General features: G+C 40.5%; 1 protein-coding gene across 6 annotated transcripts in view; it reads right to left on the bottom strand.

Annotated features, from left to right (window-relative positions):
- Positions 1 to 22,699, bottom strand: part of gpat2 (glycerol-3-phosphate acyltransferase 2, mitochondrial) — a 39,431-nt gene that overhangs the window by 7,531 nt on the left and 9,201 nt on the right. For 2 of the 6 annotated variants that reach the window (XM_049762066.2, XM_068650082.1), the window contains exons 3-17: positions 9,358 to 9,452; positions 8,216 to 8,311; positions 8,033 to 8,112; positions 7,802 to 7,912; positions 7,361 to 7,483; positions 6,676 to 6,775; positions 5,547 to 5,680; positions 5,093 to 5,192; positions 3,664 to 3,843; positions 3,121 to 3,213; positions 2,430 to 2,512; positions 1,354 to 1,481; positions 1,166 to 1,236; positions 550 to 710; positions 373 to 476 (exon numbers count right to left, since the gene is read on the bottom strand). In XM_049762066.2, coding sequence (XP_049618023.1) covers positions 373 to 476; positions 550 to 710; positions 1,166 to 1,236; positions 1,354 to 1,481; positions 2,430 to 2,512; positions 3,121 to 3,213; positions 3,664 to 3,843; positions 5,093 to 5,192; positions 5,547 to 5,680; positions 6,676 to 6,775; positions 7,361 to 7,483; positions 7,802 to 7,912; positions 8,033 to 8,112; positions 8,216 to 8,311; positions 9,358 to 9,420 — 1,627 coding nt within the window. In that variant the 5' untranslated portion in view covers positions 9,421 to 9,452. Of the gene's footprint in view, positions 1 to 372; positions 477 to 549; positions 711 to 1,165; positions 1,237 to 1,353; positions 1,482 to 2,429; positions 2,513 to 3,120; positions 3,214 to 3,663; positions 3,844 to 5,092; positions 5,193 to 5,546; positions 5,681 to 6,675; positions 6,776 to 7,360; positions 7,484 to 7,801; positions 7,913 to 8,032; positions 8,113 to 8,215; positions 8,312 to 9,357; positions 9,453 to 11,040; positions 11,147 to 17,980; positions 18,029 to 22,699 lie in introns of those variants that run through there. The other 4 variants (XM_049762068.2, XM_068650083.1, XM_068650084.1 and 1 more) reach the window with 4 other exon arrangements.

Below are 22,699 nucleotides of genomic sequence, written 5' to 3' on the forward strand. Positions count from 1 at the left end.
GGTTGCTTCCGAGTCAATTTTTCATGCATGACTGACTTTGCAATGACAGCATAAATCTCAGCAATTCAAGCCGGGGGGCAAAAAATTACGGCCACTAAAGACTTCGTTCGTGGCTTTCGACAAAAAAAAGCTAACTGGCAGTCTGTTGCTCGCTACATCGCCTGGCGCTTTTGAGTATTTAAGCGGTGCAACTTTTAAAATATCAAATGGATTTTCCATTCTGCCATGGCAACTGACAAGTCACAGCCAAAGCTTCCCACCAACGCCAGCATGCAAAGAGAACATAAGGTCTCCAAATGGCTTTTGGGCTTTAAGTGTTCAAGTGAAAAGTACAGCCATGGTACCAAAATACATGCATGCAAAATCACTCACCACCAACTGCTTCCAAAATAAAAGCATGGGTTACAATCTGCGCCTGAAGGTCCAGGTGCTGTGTGCTAGCAAGAGTAGGACGAGGTACAATCAAAGGGTCTTGCCTAGAGGTCAAAAGAAAGGCATGGAAAGTGGCTTGAGTCAGATTCATCTATATTTGATTTCAGAAGAACAGACCTTGAAGGTACTGCAGCTATGACGAGGTGAGGGGCGAGCAGCGTGACGGCGTAGTGGACCACTTCTGTTAGACTTCCTCCAAATCCGACATCTTTGTTCCTAAACAAGAGCTCCTCCGTGAGCCAGCTGACATCACGACACAAAATGGACGTGCTCACACCCTGCTCGAAACAAACCAGGAATTAAAATTGAAACAGTTGAACTTCTTACCAACGCCATGAAATTGCGGAACAATTGCACCAAAGTTTTGGAACGCTATGACTCAAAAGTCTCGGAATTTCTTCGTTCTCTCAGATGCCGCAAGATGAAGTCGAGAGTATGGAGCGATGTCGTACAGTACTTGGTGGTCCGGAACTATGTTGAAGTGATACACCTCGACGCAGACAAGCTTGTGTGTTGGTGATGAGCTAACTATAGTCATGAAGAGTCTTTGCCGAATATTTCCTCGATTAACTCATTCACTACCATTGACGGCTATAGACATAATAGTTTATAATAGCTTTTTTAAATGTATCTGCATACATAGGACGGTTAACGTTCAAATTTGTTTTTCACAAGGACTATCAATGATACCGTTGATATGGTCGTGCAAGTTTGACAGGGGTGACGCATTCACCTTGCGGTGTCTGTAGAGCAAAAGACTGGACAGCAGACTGGTGGACATCACAGCCATGCAGGAGATTACAGCTGGGAATGAGAACACAACTCACAAATCCTAAATACCATGACACAATGCTAACAGGATTAAAACATCTCGCGGGGATTCCATTACAGACCAGCAGGGGAACATTATCTCCGACTTACAGAAGATGAGGTGGACGGCGACGGCAGTGTTGAGCTCACTCTCCTGATGAGCTAGCTCTGTGCTTTCTGACACAGAACGAGAAGGCGGAAACCACCGCATCTTCCTTTCACCAAACTCAGTCGCAGTGCTTGATAGGAAAAGCAAACAGCCGGTATCAAGTGTCAATCCTTTGCTAGGACACATCCAACCCAATGTGTAGGTGGATATTTTTGTTTGTGTTAATGCTACACTTGTGGCTTATGTATCGTCAGTGTACACTCCTTGCTCAACAGCAAAACATTAAGAGGACACGGTGACTCGCCAGTGCGCACAGTGGAGTATTAAGCCGTATCCCATATTTCCCTCCGGAACACTGAGCTAAACAAGTGAATACTGGACCAGGTGGCCCCCTTTGATTGAGTGGCCCTGCTGTTATCGAATGGCGTCGTGAGTACACAAACGAGGATTGGCTTTGAGAGAACCATAGGGAGAAGATGTGGGTGGCTGAAGGAAACTGATGGCAATGGAGTACAGTCGTGCGATGAGAAATGGAAAGTAACACGGTCTCATTTAAGAACATATTAAAGGCATTTTTAGTCGTTTCAAGTCGACTGATTGACGAGGAATTAGCGTGTGAAGGAGAGAAGCTCATCACGTGTAAAATTACCCCGCTGGACCTCTCCATAAAGCTCTCGAGAGTATCGCGATATGATACAAATATTCACAGCATGTTTGGTAATCACCTCATTATTTCCTAGCGAGATGGCTAGCACCAAAGCTTGTTAATGCCATGAAGCAAAAGTTTATGAAATGACTACACGCTGATAAAAATCCATTCGAACTATCCCCTCGCTACTATCCATCATTTCTCATCTCATTTAATCATTCTGTCGTTGTTTTTTCGGGCATTCGCTCTCCAAAGATTGTAAGACGTGAAGCCTATTTGCTCACTGAGGATGTTCAACCACCTTTTCGCGTCAGTGCCTGATTTGAAAATTTCTTATCATTTGTCAAATCCTGGGCAAAAGTCAAATCTTGCGGCGATTTTTCCAAGACAAACTGTCAGCGTGTGTTTGGGGCTGTGTAGTTAAATTACCTGTCGTTGATAATAACAGGCAGCAACAGGTCCTGTAGAGGGCGCCATTCAACTACTCTGCACCTGCCTGATACGTACATCTCCTGCAAACACACACACACAAATCTGAATCAGTGACGATTGAAGAACAGATGATCAATTATCATTGCACTATTGCACTCGTTGTCCAATAGTATTTGGGGGTCTATATTCCCAGTGAGTCATCCATACGGCATTGATTTGTTGCACATTTACAACTAACTCTATATGACAGTAAGCCATATTTTAAGCCTCCATTTCAGAACTGGATGGAGGTGGAAGGCTTTTTTCAGTACAGCCACAATGGTACATGCAAGCAAATCTGTTCCGCCTTTTGTTTATTGTATCTCATATGCCTCTAAGAACTTCAAAAAGAAAAAAAAGTTTGGGGAAGCTGATGTAAGCACAGCGTTTGCGTTTGTGTCTTTGTCAGGTTCAGGGCTTAGGGTGAACAAACTAATGAGGACTGCTGGAGCCTCACCACTTTAGTCTGACGATTTTTTTTCTAGGGTTAATGGATCATTGTGGCTCTTGTAGAAACATTAAACACATTATAATAACAGGAGTGTTTGATAACGAGATGTCTTTTTTTTTTTTTTTATCAAATCCCTGTATGGTAGTGATTTTAGAGATGTGAGGATTCCACGCAACAGCCTCCTTAAATGGTGTTCACCTTAAGAGAAAAGGGCTGAGCAAGATGAATCCTAACAATTCCTTCTGGTTTCCTCCAAAGAAGAGACAACAGCCAGCCAAAGAGATCGCTAACCTGTAAGACGATGGAGGGGAAACAACATTCAATACAATTGCAGCACACAGTGACTCGGAGATAATGTCATAGTTAGGCTTCACCATTAGAAGTCACACTAAGCGGTACCGCTGATGAGCAGTGTGTATGATGACGACAAATAAACAGATGATCAGTGACGCCGAGTGTGTGCCAAAGAGAAGCTTTTTATGGCAATTAGCCGGAAGTTACACCCACTCTCCAGCGCACAGATGAAAGACGGCAAATAACCATCAACGACATGCAAAGCTCTTTTAAACAACAAACAATTGCCAGCAGGAATGCAAATATGAGCTGGCACTCTAACACTTCCATTTTTTTTTCTGTTATCCTCCAAAATAAAGGCTGTTGCGCTTGCTCCGGAGGACATTACGTACACTGAGAGCGCTCGTAAAACTCTCGGGGCTGCTTTGTGTGTTTACAGCCATTTACCTGCATGTGTGTCTCTGGCACACAATCATAGGAGATGCCCACAGGAACCAGACAGATATCAGGGACAGATCCCTCTTTGATGAGCTGCCTGATGCGAGCGAGCCACTGCCCCCCTTGACCAGACTCCGCTGACACACCGAGGCTTAACGATTGGCCCTCATGTAGCAGCTCACGTACGAGCTGAGGAGGAGAGAAAGAAGAGAGAGATAAGCGATGGTATCGAAGAAGGTCTGGAAGGTCGTGACAGTCGGGAGTAATTAGCATAAAATGTCTGCCATGCATTTTAAATTACACATTAGCCAAATGACAGGTCAAGGCCTTCAGAGAAGGAAGAAAACGTGTAAGAATGTGTGTGGGGCAGTCAAAATGCAAACTGGATGAGGAGCAGACATAACAGACTTTGGGGGAAACTTTACGACATTCAGGAAATGAAGTTACGATACAGAAAAACAAACAAGAGTGTACGCTCAATAAACAAGAGCGGTCTATTAACGTTGACACACAGTAGAAGCAATAAACAAAATAGCTTTCAAACGCGCAGGCAATATGCTTTCTCACATTAACAATCAAAGAGGGGAGGGGGGGGGGGGACACACACACGAGTCTCTTATAAAGAACCAAGATTGTAGTTTTGAGAATTGATGACCGGCCAAGCGCTTTTATTAAGACGTATCACAAAATATTGATCTTAATAAAAACCTGTTACGCCTCCAAATGAAACACATCTTCGGATAAATGATGCAAGGCACTAAGGGCTCCCTTGCTGCACACAAAAACAAAGCTGGTAATAAGGTGATGAGCACTGAGAAATGTGAGAAGAGAAAAAAAAATAAAAAAATGAAGGTGTGGCATTAATTGAGGAGTAAAAGCGAAGGAAGACAATTCTTTGCAAAAGGAGGAATAGTGCATGTGATGAGGGCTGAGTTGGAAGAAGAGTTTAAACCACGGCTTTTATTTTGATTGAGGAGCTGACTGGGTAGGGATGAAAAGAACAACAGCACACTGAAAGACAAATCACAAGGCCAGGTAGCTATCTTGTGCTTACCCAGCAATTTTATATCATCACCAGCCTGAAGATTTTTTTTTCATCCACCAGCAAAATGCATTAGCATCATGTTTTTCTGATTCATGACCCAGGCCTTCATTTCCATTCACTTGGGAACAGGCCGTTTGTATGTTTCGAGACATGCGGCTAATGAGGAACTGCTGCAATTGTCGGGCTCGAATAGATTGTACGGCGAGGACGGGTTATTTATTTGATTCCATTAGAGTGGTGACTCAGAGAAAAAGAAGCGTGGAACCTGATTTAACCTCTGATGAATTTGCATATGAAACTCAAGCGGATGACTGCCATTCAATGACATTTAAATTGGACAGGAGAAAAAGGAAAACGGTCACACTCACCCATGAGACAACACGTCAAACTTACAGAGGTCATGACAGGCGCGTACAGATTGTCCGCTTCCGCATCCTGCTCAGTGGATGCAAACGGCGGCAAGAAGATCATGCCGATTTTCCGAAGGATCGCCCTACAGGGGAATTTGCCACGCATCATTCCACACCAATCTCAGACATCTCAAGACATGATGACTCATCAAGGGCAAGCACGGGCATCATAACCAATTTCTTGATTAACTGATAAATTGTTCTTAATTGATAGCTGACTAACTGAGAATTGTGTTGTAGCATGTTAGCATGTAGCATGTTGGTTGGTGGGCACATAAAGGGGAAGAATTGGCAAAAGAAGTTTCAAGTTGTTTCTTGCCACAACTAGTTTAATCTCAAACTAACCTTAAAATCATTTTGTTCATATATTTGTTATCACAGTACTGTTTTTACACCGCTGAACGAAATGTGTATCAAAGTGTGGTCTTGTTTTGTACCTGAGGAAGGAGTTGTTGATTCGGATCGGACAGATTGTATACGGGACTCTCAGGTTGTTACAGAAGAGCACCAGAGAAACGAGAAGGCTGTCCAGCATGCTTTGACGCACGTACACGTAGACCAGCAGCGACCCCTGAATTGTGTCATGGAAGCGGCTTTGCATTAGCAACATACATCACATCACGGTTCCATTGTACTTGTAACGATGCTGGCTCTTGCGGGTGTGCAGAGATTAGGGGAGGAGATTGGTGTCTATCCTTTAAAAACTTTATTATGATTACTAGTATCAAGGAAATGAAGATTTAATTAAAGCAATCTCCATTTGATATCCACAGAGAAATAAAAGACGAATGGAAAGTGAAGTATAAGCTGTGAAAACTATCAGACAGAGAACTCCAAAGTCTTTTTCGACTCTTTAGAGTCACCTTGTTTTATAATGACTTATTACTTTGCTTATTGTTCTGCTTTTTAAGTATCTCACACTTTTATACCTATTTTTTATTAGTGAAGAGGTAGCGCTAACTGGAGCGACTCCAGATTACGCAGCGCGCACATTAGCATTGAGTCAAATCTCAGTTCAATTAATTTGCCGCTCGTACTTCCGGCTGACAGCTCCTCTGTTGTTCTTCCTAAGTGTTTTCAAATGATTCATTATTTCATTTCATTTGGATTCTTCACTTCATTTGTAATTTTCCTCTTATTGACGTGCTAATAGCGGTGACCAAACTTGGTTCAGAACGTCTCTTTTCTTTGTCTGTGGACACAAAATCATTGACTTCATCTAGGGAGAAAAGAATAACATTTATGACACTGACCTCTATTGATTTGTTTTCTATTGTCAAAAGTTAATAACAGAGATGAGGGATGACATGACATTTCCACAAGGGATTGAGTCAAAATATTCTAAAGATAATTCGATTAAACAATTGAAACCAGGGACATACAATATAGTTAATTAACTTGTCTGATTTAGCTAATAACTACCAAATCAGAGAATTTTAAAACACATACCACAGTCTGATTTCAATCACAAGAGTAAGGCGGTCAGTCTAAACACTCATGGCTTGAGCAGCTTCAGAAATAATATGCGTGTGCGCGCGCACGTGCGTATGATGATGAAGTGTGTACCTCTTCTGAGGCTCTGTGCAAAGCCTCAAAATGGTTGAGGTTCACTTGAATACTGGCAAAAACAGCGGCAAACATCTTCGTCATCACCCAGCCCACGCATCTAGTCACGAGCAGAGTGGCAGCAATGTTGTGGGACAGAAAAAAAAAAAAGGGAGATAAAAATGAAAATTAATGACTGGTGATGACAAGAGTGGAATGACGCATGAAAAGCAATAATGGACAAACAAGGAAGGCAGTGAAGTCCTCAAAGTAGTCACTCACATACCGCAGTTGCTATCTGGCAGATCTTCTTGATAATGTTTGAGGCTTTTTTGTTACACTTAATATCATTTTATGATATAGTGCGAGCTATTTGAAGGTGAGAAACAAGCTGGAGATCAAGAAGGACCTCAGAAAATGGCTTCTATTCTAACTGCATACATTTCTTCAATACGAGAAAAATATTCATTAATCCACTTGATTACTAAAGTATTTTTTTTAATACACGTTAAGCTTCAATTATTCTCCACGAAAGGTTTTAGTTAATATTTTGGGCGTTCTGGAAGAAATAAATTCCATGTACATTGTTTACAATGGAAAATCTTCCTTTGGATTTTTTTCCGGAAAGGACGAACAAGCAAAACGACTTGCGTTCTACCGGCTTCAAACATGAAACTTCAAAGTATTGACATGATGAAAAACGCACCGTAGAACTCCTGGGGAGATGCAGGTATTAATTAGGGGGTGGAATGTTGAGATGGAACGAGGCTGCCCTTGGCTTTCACCCCCCTCAGGCGCTTTTGGGTTTGCTGCGAGAGCCTCCCTCACACTGAAAGACAAGCACAGTTAAACAAGCGCTAAATAGAGTTCTTCCATCCTAAAACCCTCCCAGTAGGACTACAACAACCTTGAGTGAAGGGGTTAGCGACACAATTATATTGACAAAAAGACAATAAAAGACAGAAAAGTATGATGGCTGTCCCTTGTTACGCACTTTCACTCCCCAGGTGATACGCTTCCTTCTCTGTCATTGTTTGCGTGTTTTATCTGCTTTCCTTTGGTCTTTTCTCTTCCCCATTACCTTTTCTGTATCTTCCCTTATCATTTATTTACTGCCCTCCTCCAGAAGCTCTGTCATCTCTGGTACCTGCTCCTCTCATAGATCCTCTCCTGCCGGCTGTTAACAGGACTGGGATAAACCTTGCGCCCACTCACAAACAGCACGCAGCATATCCTCCGCACTAGCCAGCCTCTGTACCTACACCAAAATCAAAGATCAATTAAAAAAAAACTTGAATTTTTCCCCTTTATCGTTTTGACATTATTTAGGCGATACTTTTTACCTCAGTGCAGCCCTATCTTTTGTATTTTACGTTACCTGGTGTGAGTTTCATCGACACAAAGAATATTGTGGAAGTCAAGGAGGGGGCTTTGTCCAAACGTCTTACGATAGCGTGACTGAAAAGGACAAAGGAGATATTTGCCCACGCTACCGGAATACCAACACAAAGTATATTTCAAGTGCATTTAAGATTTTCTCTTTTTCTGCTTTGATTCTTACCAGACTGTCTGGAGTACACTGTTGGCAGCACTGACCCACAATTGGTCGGAACTTGCCCAGCACAGGTACAGAAGTCATCTTAAATGACCATGACACCTAAAGCACAAGAAAAAAAAGAATGATACAAAACACAACACTGTTATAAGTCATGGACGTGAGTAGCACCCAGAAAACAACTTCCGAAATTGTCTTTAAACTTTGCTGTAAAATAAATGCGCTATCAGTAACAGTAACATAAACATGAAAAAGTGATAATGGAGAAAAACAGTCGTAAGATTTACTTATTACCTAAATTATTAACTGTACTTCTAAGCTCTTTTTTATTTGAGTGCAGCTTGTGGCGCAATAAAATACAAAGAGGCAAGAAAAAAAATGGAAGAATGACTATGAATACTAATACTGCCTTAAAACAAGGAGTTAAGGCAATGACAAGATGCATTGCTTCGAATTCACACTGATCCAGTTTAGATATAACAAGCTAATAAATCCCGTGAAATCAATGACTTTGATCAATGTTAATGATCTGAGAAAACGGAACAGTGCACTGAGTAAGTGTCTTGCCAAGACACTATAATACAAAAATAGGGAACTGCAAAGGTTCCCTCCCCCCAAATTCTGTGAGGAGGACCATAGTAAATTTATAGTGTAATGATCAAACAAATGTTTATTACTACGTAGGTTGCATATTTGTAGGTTAAATATTGTTGGGTCTTTGATAAGAGCCATTCTGGGGTTACATTTCTTTTTAGAATTAATGGAAAATGATCTTGTGGGACTCCCTGCGTGTTTTATAATACAGACTAAATTACTACAGTGACGCAACTGCAGTGGCATGCTTGCATCTGATTATTGGATATTAATTTCAATTTGCAAACTACAATTAGGATGACCAAAATTCAAACCACAAAACTGACACACTACCGTACCGTGCTACCCTGAATTATTTTCCATTGCTAGCTTCACAGCTGTTTTCTACTTAGATGAATACATTTTATTTGACAGAAATTACAAGACAAATCAAATACCAAGCACATGGGGCCAGGGCTGTTTCCTTGAGATTGGCAAGAAGAAAGATTAAGAAATGAATGCACAGGGTTCAAAGAACAATGGGAAAGGGTCACGCATGCATGCGGCCGTCTTACAGCATGTCTTTTGTGTGGCATCACCATGTCTCGAGTTATCCCGCTATTCAACTGCTGCACCATGATGAGTCCAATCCAGCCTTCAATGCGGTTATCTGCCAAGGCAAAGATAGGAGGTGGAGTTGGGTGTTTGAAAGCATTTTATGAACACACAACAAACAAGACAAAAAAAAAAGGGAATGTCTGTGTAAGAAAACAACCTTATCCCCTGGCTCTCTCGTGGTAAGAATTTCATATGAGTACTGGCCTATCTATCATTCTTTGCTCATAGATGCAATTTCAACCAACTAAAGCAGCACTTCTCCGCCTCCACAATCTCAAATTGTCTTCTTTTCATCCTCGCGGACGAAGAGAGGCAAGAGTTGCGCTTTTCCTGTGGCTACTTTGACATTTTTTCAATTTCCAATCAAGCATTGATTCAGGGCAATTTTTTTTATTTGTGTGCTTCCAATAAAAGACGTCAATGAACTGGTGGCTCGGTTGTCTTTATTATTCATTGTGTTAAGCACACTGTTGCTTTGGAGGAAACGATTGTTGATTTAGTGTGCACCGATGCAAAATGGAGGTCACTACTTGGCTGCAGTATCGATTTGGTCTCAACTAGTTTGGGATTTAAAGCAACATAGAGGTGACAGATATAGACCGTTGACTTCTCTGGGTTACATTATGATGTTCAATTTGTCACTGGCAAGGAAATGAGAGTTCGAAAGAAGGACATTCCAGCAACTGGAATAATTGCTTATTTAACTTGTCATTGAAATTTTGCATAGCTGAACTGAGACCTAAAAAAAAAAACGTATTATATATTACATAATAATAATATAAATATAAAATATACAGTAAATATTATTCATATAAACATATATTTAATATTCATTGATACTTAAATATCAAAATTATTCTCTAAACATTTAAAATGGATTCATAATGGTTTATGATATTCAAAATTGAAAGTAAGGAATGCTGATGCAATCATATAAGGACCAAGTTACCTCTGAGATTTTACAGATCTGGATCACCCGGATCATGGACATATTTTTTTTCAATCCAATGGATGAAATTATCCGGTGTAATTTAAAGTGTCATCCTGATAATTATGATCATCATCACAAACCTCTTGCTGGTAATCATCCATCAGTTGGAAGACTTATTAGATTCAAAGGAAGACTTTATGTCTTTGTAGCTTACTCGACTGATCCCACTCTGTCCCATTACTTGGCTAATTGAAGTCTAAGCTTTTCCCCGTCCCCGTGGGGAGATGCTCCATTTCTCCTGGCTCAAGTTCCCACATTCATTATCAACTCCACTGGGAGCAAAGACACTGATAAGAGGTTTGCAGGAATCGGTGATGCTTTGCAGGTGCAGGGGTTGATGGTAGCAAAACAGCAAGGAAAGGCAGTTAAACTGCAAATTACGAAGCCACAGAATAAGCAAAGGCTCTAATGGGGTTACATAATCCACTTCCACCTGGAGCCGAGCTAATCGACTGTACTATTCCAACGCCAGACCTGAGTGAAATTGCTAACAAACAACAGACTCTCCGATATGCAGCTTATACTATCAAACTAAAGAAAAAAAAAAAAGTAGCCTATACTTCACCATAAACTATGAGTTAAGAATACAAACCATGTAATAATGTTACTGTTCTAGCGATACAAAACAATCAGGTGATACGCTGCATACCTAAAAGCAACCCAGGGGTTTCTTCAATCCACCGGAGACCGAGGATTGCGCCGACTATGTAGATAACGCCACTGGGACGTCAATGCGATGAGCTTTTATCGGCGTTCTGCAAGTAAACCTGGAATCTTAATACTGTTTACGCACACAACTATGCAGTACATACGTCAACGGTCAGTCTCACTGCTGCAATCGCATATAGGAAATCAATCAGTGAATCAGTAGCTGCAAGTTACGAAGCACGGCCGTATCGATTTCTTCACACTAAAGGAATTCTTTATTCTTTTCCTTCCGCTGACTTTCTACTTCAATGGCCAAGGTTCATTGTAGGTCTTACATATATCGAAGCGAGATTTCCAATGAGCTGAAATTTTGGTTCAATCGCCCACGCAATCAACACAATTTTCTATGATCAATTAATTATTATGGCTTTCCCTGATTAGCATATTTTATATTCATCGCCAACTTGGTGAAGAGGAACACCGTGAGCTTGAAATGGGTGAAAGCATCACACATTTAAAAAAAAAAAAAAAAAACTATATCAAATTTTACATTGTGACTACAAAGCCATCATCGCTCTGCCAAACATCAACGTCAGTTCTTATTATCCAGATTAACTGCTAACACCTCTGCGGCTGAGTGCGGCCTTTATTCGTTGCCCCTTTTAAAGGCAGCCAGCTTCACAGCACGAGCTGTCGTCTCACTTAGGACGAATTCTAAATAGTTGGGAAACGTGACCTACTTAAGAAAATCAATGGGATAAAAAAACGCTCATAATGTTAACATCCTGTCACTGGTTGATTAAACCGAATAATCAGGTGCTCCATGTTAATAAAAAGGCAAAATAAGTTGTATTTTTTTCCTCGTTGAAGGATGTAGAAATGTGGAATTTGTGAGTATGTTTGTAGACGGAGTACAAGTGTGTGAATGAAATGGAGGTCAGTTGAAAGGATTGAAAGGAAATGTTTTGGATTTCTTTTGCTCACTCAAGAGATTCTCCTCCCCTCCCTGGTAAAGAGAGAAAAAATGGTCTCATCTTGCTGATAGTTTTCACTTCAGCCACCGTCAGAGCTGTCACCGCTTACTGGTCGTCAACAGGGACAATGGAATCTAAAAGGCTACTCTGCCTCCCCCAAGTTTGCCACCAGCCGGTCACAAACATATATTTGCATAATGAACATATTGTTAATGTCAGAAGAGGGGATAGCCAAATCGGTGCACCTGGCTCTCCACGGGGGGGGGGGGGTCGGTGAGATCGATGCCTGTAGAGGACGTTCTCATGCCAGAACAGACGTACGCACTTGAAATGTTGTTTAATTAAGATGATCGTTCATCCCGGAGGTGCCTCATAGGTGCGAGTCATAAGTAGGTCTCAAGCCGTAACCTTCAAGTTTCAAGCAAATTACGGAGAAAACAAAATCAAGCCACTCAAATTGAGTCCATACTAAATTTGAAGTAACTTCAGTTATCACACAGTTATACATATTGAATCTAAAATCGGAAATAATGAAAAATTCTGGCATCCAATGCTTTAAGCCTTTGATGAAGGAAAAAAAATGCTGTTATAAGTGAATTTAAAAGTCAGTAGTTACATTTAATTTGCTTTCATGGGCAACGAAGCTAGTTAGCTCCGAGGCTTTCCGTTTGATATCTTTGCTTTAAAGAGCAACACAACAAATTTGATAAGTTCGAAAAAAGTCAGCAGTCACTCAATTGATTCGTGCCTTGATTCACTCTCAAGTTTGTGTTTTTTTTTGGGGGGGTTCAGATTATTGATTGATGGTAAAACGACTTCTTGAGGAGAAATCATTTTGTTATTACATCTCGGGAAATAAGGACCCCCTTCCATGCCCTGGACAGGGCATAACACAAAGAATACATCAAGCATTAGTCACTGGAGGGTTTGACTCATTTGTATTCTAGTAGGCTCTCTCGTAAACATAAGTGGATGAGTGCGACTAAAATAAGGGGAGGAGTGGAAGATAAAAATCATTCAAGCAAAGAACAAGAGCTTTCCTGACCCACAAACCAGTTGAAGGTCCTCTCGACGATGGCCTCCGGGTCTGCCGCACAGGAGTCACTTTGCCGAGTGGACGGCAAGTGAATTTCCATTCCGATTGTTTACAGTAAAATGACTAAAGAACAGACACTTAACAGGTAATAAAATGCTTCGCTGCGGTGATAAAAGTCGAATCAATAGTCTGCAAGTCTTTACAACCTTGTGGGTCTCTGTACTCTCTCCAAGGAATCTACAATGTGCACACACACATTTTTTACAGAGGTGACAGTCTTGGGGTGATGTAAGGTGGCGTGATTACGCTCCATAATGAAAAAATTCAAAGGAAATTAGACAGTTGTTGGTTACATGGCGAGCAGAGTTACGTTAAAGTGTGCTTGCTGGTTTCCGACCTACAGATGACTAATGGGGAGAAACACGGGACCTCCTTAAATGTATTAGTGTTCATGGGCACTACCTAATCTCATACGGTAACAGGAATAAAACGGCCGGCGCCGGGAGACGTCCCCAAGAGAAAAACCGAAAGCTCTCTGTTGCCCTGATGGCTGCTTTGCGGGATAGGTCGTAAATACTGCTCACCGCATGCTAGATGATGGAGTCGCATGCTCGTTTGTGGGAGCAAATGCACGTCTGCTGCGTTATTTATCATTAGTTTGCCTTGCAGGAGTTCATATCGAATTTGGAATTTGGATTTTCACCTGGGGAAGTTTAGGAAACTGGTTCCATGCGAATGCTTATCTAAAAAAACGGATTTAGAAGTCAAAGGAAAAGGAGAAATGGGCAGAATAAAAGAATGATTATTGAATCGACCAATTCATCCTCGGCTGATTCATCCCGTCGTAAAACAATTGAGTCAAAGTGCACTACATGGCTGTAACCAGCAGAGGCGCTGTTGATGCATTCTCAATTGCATCAAAGAAACGTCAACAAATATACGTACGTAATAAGTACGACATTGCGGTCGCGTGACCAAACAGAGGAAAGTTGGGGTCCGGTGGTTTTGTGTTTGAGAGAGGCACACTGAGTGAGGGTCATTAGGTGAGCTCATTAAAGCACCAGCGGCTTGACAAGGGTGACGAGCCTACGAAGACCAACACAACACGAACCCATCTGCTCTCTCTGAAAGGACGAGAAACAAAGAGTGTGAATGTTTTATAAGCTGGATTTGTTCTCTCAAAAAGGGAGAAGCACCACGCTACCTTGGTCTTTTTCACAACAATAAACCACAGTCTAGAAAAAAAAAAATGTTGGATGGAATTGTCAGACACACATAATGGAAGGAGCAACAACAGATGCAAGGCTAGAATTTCTGATGTGCAAACCAAAGAGGATTGATTGTGATCACTAGCTTTGCTAGCCTTAGTTACATTATTCCAATTTTTCTCCTTTACACCTTTTCGACAATGATTATGATATTCATTCAGAAATGCACTAGTGAGAGATCTGCAATAGGGAAAAAAAAATGAATGCGTGCACAAATAAAAACTAGTTTACCTTGTTTAAAAAACAAAAGCACCTTGGTCGCGGACAAACTAATTAACCCCCGTTCTTCTGGGTGATTGTAAACGGCGATTACCGTAGCTGTGAAGAAGTTCAATAAAATGTCATGAATTTCAATCAAGTCATTGTGTCTACATTCTTTGAATAACCTCATCAAGTAAATAAACAGAAAACTGTCAATAAATTGCCGTGCAACCTTTTACAGTTACGATAAACCTTGCTGACTTTAGATTATACTGTCATAGAAAATGATATACTTAATGCATAAAAAAAAGTGTTGCAAATAAAAATAAGTAAACATCCGAGTTGTCTGAGCATTTCAAAATGGAGTTGAGACAGCACAATGCCAAGAAACAAGCAATCTCAGATGTTGGGCTAATACATTGACAAAACGTATTTGCTTCTCATTTTCTTCCGACAACCTTGTTCTTCTCAAGTAGCCAGGAAAAAACACAAATAGGCCAAGACACATCCCCATGGCAGCAAGTAAGAGCTCCTCTAATACAACCCAACAAAACACAGCTTTAGTTTCTTCCGCTAGGGAAAGTCAGAAATCCTGCCAATATCGAGCCCTAATCGCTGCAGCACGACGACAACACAAGTCTCCACATGTGATCGTGTTGTGTCACCTCACTCACTCACCCACTCACTCACTCACTCACTCAGGGCGACATACCCAGAGAGAGAGAGAGAGAAATATCTTAAACACCGTAAATTTACAATCATGTCTCTACTCTGACCATATATGGCAGGTAATAACCATCAACACAATCTTCCATGACAGCTATAATCCCTTCTGTTTAAATTTCCAATGTCAACACAATGTCCAACATTTCGTCTTTAGTTATCTTTCATCGCCTTTGGTTAATCCTCTGTCATTGTTTCCCCAGTGACAAGCTATCTTCCCCTTAGATCACTCTTTAAAAATGTTTGCCGTCTTTCTCTTGCCAATCTCGCCATATTTCCTCTGCCCGTGTTTTTCCGTCCTTGTTTCCAACTTCACTTTGCTTGTCTTCATTTCACGGAGCCTATACAAGTTATGTTTGTTACAATTTATTCAGTGAATTAAGTTTTTCCACATTCATTCAATGGAGAAGTTAACCCATCGTTAAATACAGTTCCTTATTGCGGGGGAACTGGTGACTATATTTTTGCTACGCGCTCGCACTTATTCTTTGCCAGCATCTTATCGTTCCATTTTGAGAACAAAACAAAAACGGATTTCCTCCTTATTGTGCACATTTGTTTTGCCCTGCATTTAAATCACTTTTATAATCGCATCACACTATCCGAGACGATCCATCCTTTCCGCAATTGCCTTCTGTCCCTTGAGTTCAAACTCCTCCGTGCCTACTTGTTTTTTTTTGTTTTTTTTTTAATCCGTTCATATCATTTTTGCCCATCGTTTAGCTTCCTTTTCTGCTTCCTGCGCCTGCATTTCCTCATTTCACTCAATGGTTACCCTCCACAAGCTAAATCTGACTGTGATTGATCCACTAATCTTCTCTGCTTTCAAAGTGCCAAAAGAACACACCATAGCATTAACAACACCAATAAAACTAATGATAGCAATAAAGAACGGCACTGCCTTGCCTTATCAGTGCTATTGGTATAAATAAAGGAAGACACTTATCTTAGATGAATCTCATCTCACTTCCTCCCTCACACAAATACGCAAGCCTTTTGGCAATATCCCCAAAGTTGCCCGCCGCAATAGACTCCAAATCGAATTAGGCCGAATAAGAGCGGCTCACCGGCATCAGCAGGATTTCCAGGATCTTCATGAAAAAGCTGACAAATAAGAAAACCATGGAATGAAACACATGTTGGAGAAATGTTCTCCAATCTTTTGATCTCAGCACATTTTCCTCATCAGGGAAATGGATTGTTGAGGATAACCCCGATCAGGCCCTGAACTTTATTGATGAACAACTACTGACATTAACACCAAAGGGTTTACGAAAAATAAATGCACACTCTATTCTTCTGTAATGGTTTTCAACATCAACCTTCAGTCGCCGAAACACCACAGCCAAAAGTTCACTTCGACCTACACGATGGGCGAAGGAGCAAAATCTCCACTTCCAACACCAACTGGGAACACCGAGAACGTGTTCGGTCTGCACATAGTATTACAATGAAGAACATTTAAGCCGGACTGCATTTTACAATATGTGCTGTATTTGTACTTGACAAGGACGCTGTAAAAAAAAAAAAACAGCAGTGATAAGTTAATTGTAATGCAAAGCATCTCCTATAGTTGACGCGTCCTATTAAAAGCACTTCACGTGGGCAGTATGAGTTGCCTTCATCACATTGAATGCAAATGTGTTTTGTAGGTTGATCGGATGGCTGACTTGGTCTTTTGATTGGACTTTTAATTCATTAATTACTACCCCACTGAGATTGTCTAATGAAATACTCATCAAAAATAGTTTGAACGGGAACATGTAACATGTCATTTGATGTCGAATTTGCCTTTTTTCATAACGCAAAACACAACAGAGGTGCTTGACAATTTGCAAAATGGGAACAAGTTCTAAGTAAACTTGACAAGGCTGAAATAACCTGTCTCCAAATGTGCAGGGACTTAAATATCATGCAAGGCACGTCTCAGCACAACATATTTAATAATGCAATGTTTATAACGAGTATCTCTATTCACTACCAGATCAAGAAAATAATACAAGTAAAATACCGTGGTGGTATTCTTGGAAATATTCTTCACCAGTGTCAAAACCAGTTTATTTATTCATTTATATTCATTTTATTTGATAAATAAACTTGACTTAAAAAGAAAGCTTCCATACAGTAAAAAAATACAATCAAACAAAATCCACATTGGCTCCCAAATATTAAAAATTCCTTTTCTTCTATTCTAAAATGTTTCAAAGGTAGGATCTATTCAGCCTCTGGACGGAACCGATTTGTAAACACCACCGTGAATCCGAGATTTGTCTATAACACCAAGTGATCAGTCATAAATCCCTGTCTTCTATTGTGACCACAACTGCAGTTTCTATAGTAATCATGTATTACGAGTTTGGACACGTGTTGGCTTCCTGCACAGGAGCCAGGGGAGCAGAGTACATACAGTAGCATCAAACAGCTGCCTATGGCTCCGTGCTGCAGCATGCATTCAAGATATTAATTATAAATCTGATTCTTTTAACACCTATAGTATCTCCAAAAGACCAGAGGGCGACGACCTTCTTATGGACACATACATTCACAAAAAAAGACCATGTTGCAAGACCCTCTCAATCCACAGTCATTGAGAATGTAAAACAGTTTTAGTACATAAGCTTCATAGTCCATGTCATAATCTACCTAGGGCTGTAAAACCGAAAAATACATTTAGTTTGACAGAGTCGTAATATATGTCGGTGTGAGTAAGCAATACAACAGCACATTTTTTGTCATTACCTTATTCTGATGCCTTGCACTGAATGGAGCCAGTCAGTAGCTGCTGATCACCAGCCTCAAGATCATTAGTCATGGTGGAATGGTATTTCGACTTGCAGTCTAGGATGTAGTAGGTTTCCTCATGTTTGGATCATTTTTTAAAAGTAAGTAAAGACCTGAATTTGAGATGAAAATCAACCTGGTTAAAATCCCTCATCCTCCACTCCAGACACAACAGTGTTGAGTTAGTCTCGTCTTGAAGTCTGTTATTAATTTTGCATTCCAAACATTGTTTGGTTAAAAAATTGCCTTTTTTTTTTTTTTTTTAACCAGAGAAATAACTCTCGGCATGCCAACAAGAGATGAAAGAGTCATCTAATCTGAGAGGGTGTACTTTTTATGCCTCAAGCCGGTTGGATGATTGCGATCCTAAAATCACGACAATGCCATTTCCAGACTCATTTTACACATTACATTTTCTCTTTCAACCATTCAAATAAAACGAACAACAATCAAGTCTTCCAAGTCATCGGGTCTTAATTCAAGTCTTTTAGTCCCAAATCGAAATCAAATCTTGGAGCTTTTACAATGGTGACTCGAGTCCCCTTGAGTCCTCCGAGTCTCTGCTCAATAAAGTTAAGAAAATAACAGCAGTGGATGATAAACATTTGCAGAGGTGTAAAAACCCTGAAACAACAATTAATGACATCAGCTACAACTTCCAGAGGGCAGGAGTGAAGGTTGTGATCATGAACAGTAAGAATAACTAGAAGATGTAAATGACTTATTCATAAGAAGAATAGGAAGGCCTAGCTGAAATTTGCTTACAAAGACAAGCCAGAAACATTCTGGTGAAAGATTAACCTTCAACAATGTGATGCAAAGGGCTTTCTTCCATTTTTAAAATCTGTATTTCGTTTTTAAAACGTTGCTAAAGTTTGCTGAACACAGAAACTGACGACATCAAAAAGTTAATCGCATTAGAGTGAACGAAATCTCACCACATTTGTGCTCTTAAAAGCTTGACACCTGTTAACCGTTAGAATATTTGTTGATTTAATACATTAAATTTCCAATACATACAATTCACTCTACTCTAGATTCAACAATCGAAGCGGTAAAAATCAGCACGACTGCGGGGGTAAAGTTGACATCACATACAACTCCATTAACTCAAACTGGCGCTCTGAATATCCATTCCATTTATTCGGACCTCTTCTGACCGCAACTACTCTAGTGACAATAATGAAGTAAATGTGTTCATGTGCAAAGCCCACATTATCAAAATATCACATAGATTGGTAATGAACCTTGTTAGTTCATGGTGATTCCAAGGCTGGGGCAAAAAAAATAATTGTTAGTGACCAATTACCGTAATTTCCGGACTATAAGTCGCGCTTTTTTTCATAGTTTGGGTGGGGGGGCGACTTATACTCAGGAGCGACTTATATATGTTTTTTTCACAAATTTTTACTTGATCATTAAGACATCACTTACTTACAAGTATAGTTGACCACTTCCCATGTTATTTTTAGTATAGTTGATCACTTCACATGCTTTTATATCTTTATCTTGAACATATTCAAAACATAAAAAATAGAGAAAACATCAAATAAAGCAATTAACACTTTAAAGCACCATATCCAAGTCCACTGTCTGCTGCATGTACACTTGCTCTATTTTTGCTCCTCTTATATTTATTATTATTATTTATTATTATTTGGCCCGTTCTCAGCTCTTTGTTTGTGTTTGTCACGTTAGCATACCTATTGTTTAGCCTGTTGTTGCTATTTAATGAATTGGAGTGACACCGATGGTTTTATAAACATGTTATTCATGTAATAGTTGTGCTTAATCACTCTATATGTTACGTCAGGCCCGTTCTCAGCTCTTTGTTTGTATTTGTCACATTAGCATACCTATCGTTTAGCCTGTTGTTGCTATTGTTTAGCCTGTTGTTGCTATTTCATGACTGTTTTTGGTGTGGGATTTTGTCGAATAAATTGCCCCCCAAAATGCGACTTATACTCCGGAGCGACTTATATATGGCTTTTTCACTTTTTGGGGCATTTTATGGCTGGTGCGACTTATACTCCGGAGCGACTTATAGTCCGGAAAATACGGTAAAAGAAACGAATCGCCACGAGTTTTCTTCATAAAGAGGAGCTCTCTTTGCGTGTGTGTGTGTGTGTGTGTGTTCCCTCCCTTCCAGCCCAGAGGGTGCTAGTAGAACTCTGCAATGTACAAAAACAAACCAGAGCAAAAGTGAATGCTACGCGCGTCATACCAGCGATGAAGCTTGAGGCCATATTTGGAGGAGAAGCATTTAGAGGCAATTCATTAAGGCAGAGAGGAAATCATCCAGGAAAACCAGACTTGGACGGTTCTTCTGATTTGTGGGTTCTTGTAAAAACCTGATTTTAGGGATGTTATGGCTACACTGTAGTGTAGATGACCTTTGTATCACTTTTGGAGGTAAAGAGCCCAAATAGTGGCTCAGGTATTCATTCAGAAGAAGTGAGAGAGAGACGAAAAAGATACCACAACACCAAATCCAGTGTCTACATCGTGTGAGTAAAGATGTGACCTTTGTATTAACCCCGATTAGGACTTGGGTCTTTTTTTCCTGATTCTTGCAGGCGACTTTATATTGCCTTGTCTGGCCCTTGTTAAAGCAAATCCAGTCATTATATGTAGATAGACTGCATAATCAAAGTACTATGTGAAGAAGAAAAAAGAGGAAGTCATGCACCTAAGGAAATAAAACAACTTTTGAATTGTAACATCGTTTAGTAGTATGGATTAAACATCCTACGTGATTCAAGTGCAATGCTGTAATGCTTAAACCAACGAGGTGAGAAAGTTCAACATAGCATATCGATTTGTCTTCCAAAGAAGCAAATGAGTGGTAAAGAAAAATGAAAATTCAACAATGTGCTGTTGGACAGCCAAGAGTGAAAATGCATACAACTGGCTTCGCAGTGTGAATAGAGAGAATGTTCTTGGAGGAGGAGGAGGAGGGGGAGGTCAGTAAGATTTCAAGGATTTGCTCTTTCAATCCTCAAACAAACAATGACATAATCCATGGAGATTTACATAAATGGCACATTAAACCAACGAGAGGTCAGAGAGTAGTGACGTCCATATCTCAACAATCTAAACAGGACAGCGGACTTTTTCCGTGTTAAATTCATGCAAAATCAACATTTGGAGTAAATTCGATTGGTTTCCGAATACATTATGAGCAATCTTAACAGTGAAGTGAATGTAGTCAATGGTGAAAACCAATTTGCAGGCCCCAAAGTGATTGAGGTCGCATTGCTAAACTTTCCTTTATATAGCCGTATTCACAAGCCAACAAATGGGGTGTAAAGACAGATCAAGGCTATATTTGTCCAAGAATGTATTCAGCCCGAGGTCAAAAACTGGAAGGCTGCTGGGTTCACGATATTCCGCCTTACTGCCAAGCATAATAGCAGAGCGGGAGAAATCTGTGGGAGTGACCTTTGGTAAAGCAAAGCACTTTCACTCGCTGTCTGAATGTTTAAAGGTTCCGTGTTAAGGTCAAGTGTGTGAGATTCATATCAGTCGGGTCCCGACGGCACGGGATTTGCGGCGCATTTCTCTGCTGTGAGGGAATTTCTTTTGATATCGTGATATTGTACGTGTATTAGACTCCAAAAAGTCAACAAAGGGAAAACAACTCATTTGAAGGAGGATTCTTTCTGGTCATTTTTAGCTGTGGTTACTTTAATCAGGCCAAAAGAGCTCTGTCGTACTTTTTGTTAAAGATGAAGCAAACTAAGACTTCCAGCACAAGCAACCTTAGATTGGGAAGTCACTTTCAATTCAAATAAAATGTAAATATCGATAAAGGCATTTTTCTTCAATGACTGATTTCCACCTCAAGACTTCCGAGCATTTTTTTTTTGGTAAGCGTAGCATTAAAATGCTACGGAAAAGTACAAAGTGACATTTGTCAAGTCTTTGAGAAGACTTGGCCAACGCCGAAAAGTTAAAAGCACCAAAGAACAGGCGAGTTCACAAGTGGAGGATGAAGGACCGAAATCTTTACGTTGCAAAGACAGTTCTTTGAAATGGCTGTGACATTTCGAAAGGCCAGACTTCCCGAGAAGCACAGACACTCCCCTCCATTAGAGGAGGACACTCCGCGATTAGACATATCGATAGCATCTTAACAACTGCCATGCGCTACTGTATATATTCACCAGAAAGTTTGTGTTCAATTAAAAATAGATGAAAAATGTCGGTTGCTAGGGCACCGGAATCTCAGTTCACATAACGAGATTCATCTGGACTTGAGTGAAGTGAACTCATGATGAGCGGCTTGTATGATGAACACCCGAAGGGCCAAAGTGGCAACTAAGATGGCCGTCTTCTGTATATAATAATCGAAACCAAAAAGCATGCAGTTATATGGAAGCGAATACCCGATATAAACTCCGATCACTCTCAGCGGTTGATCGCTGCTGCTTATTCAGAGCGGCACCGCTACGGGCAAATTGCTCAGCCGAATTAGCGCCCGTTTAATTGTATTAAAAGGGGAAAGCGAGTCGGACTGACAAAACCGAGTCACATGGCTGGGATGTGATATTGTGGCCTAATGGGAACCATGTGGCTGCCGCACAATCTTTAATTATGGGCAAACTCCTCTGGCAGGCCCTTGTGTGGCCGTGCTGATTCTCAACGGCAGACATACAAGAGCATACTCGACGATAG

Source organism: Syngnathus scovelli, chromosome 3, assembly GCF_024217435.2.
Source record: "Syngnathus scovelli strain Florida chromosome 3, RoL_Ssco_1.2, whole genome shotgun sequence".
In the NCBI taxonomy this organism is placed as follows: Eukaryota; Metazoa; Chordata; class Actinopteri; order Syngnathiformes; family Syngnathidae; genus Syngnathus; species Syngnathus scovelli.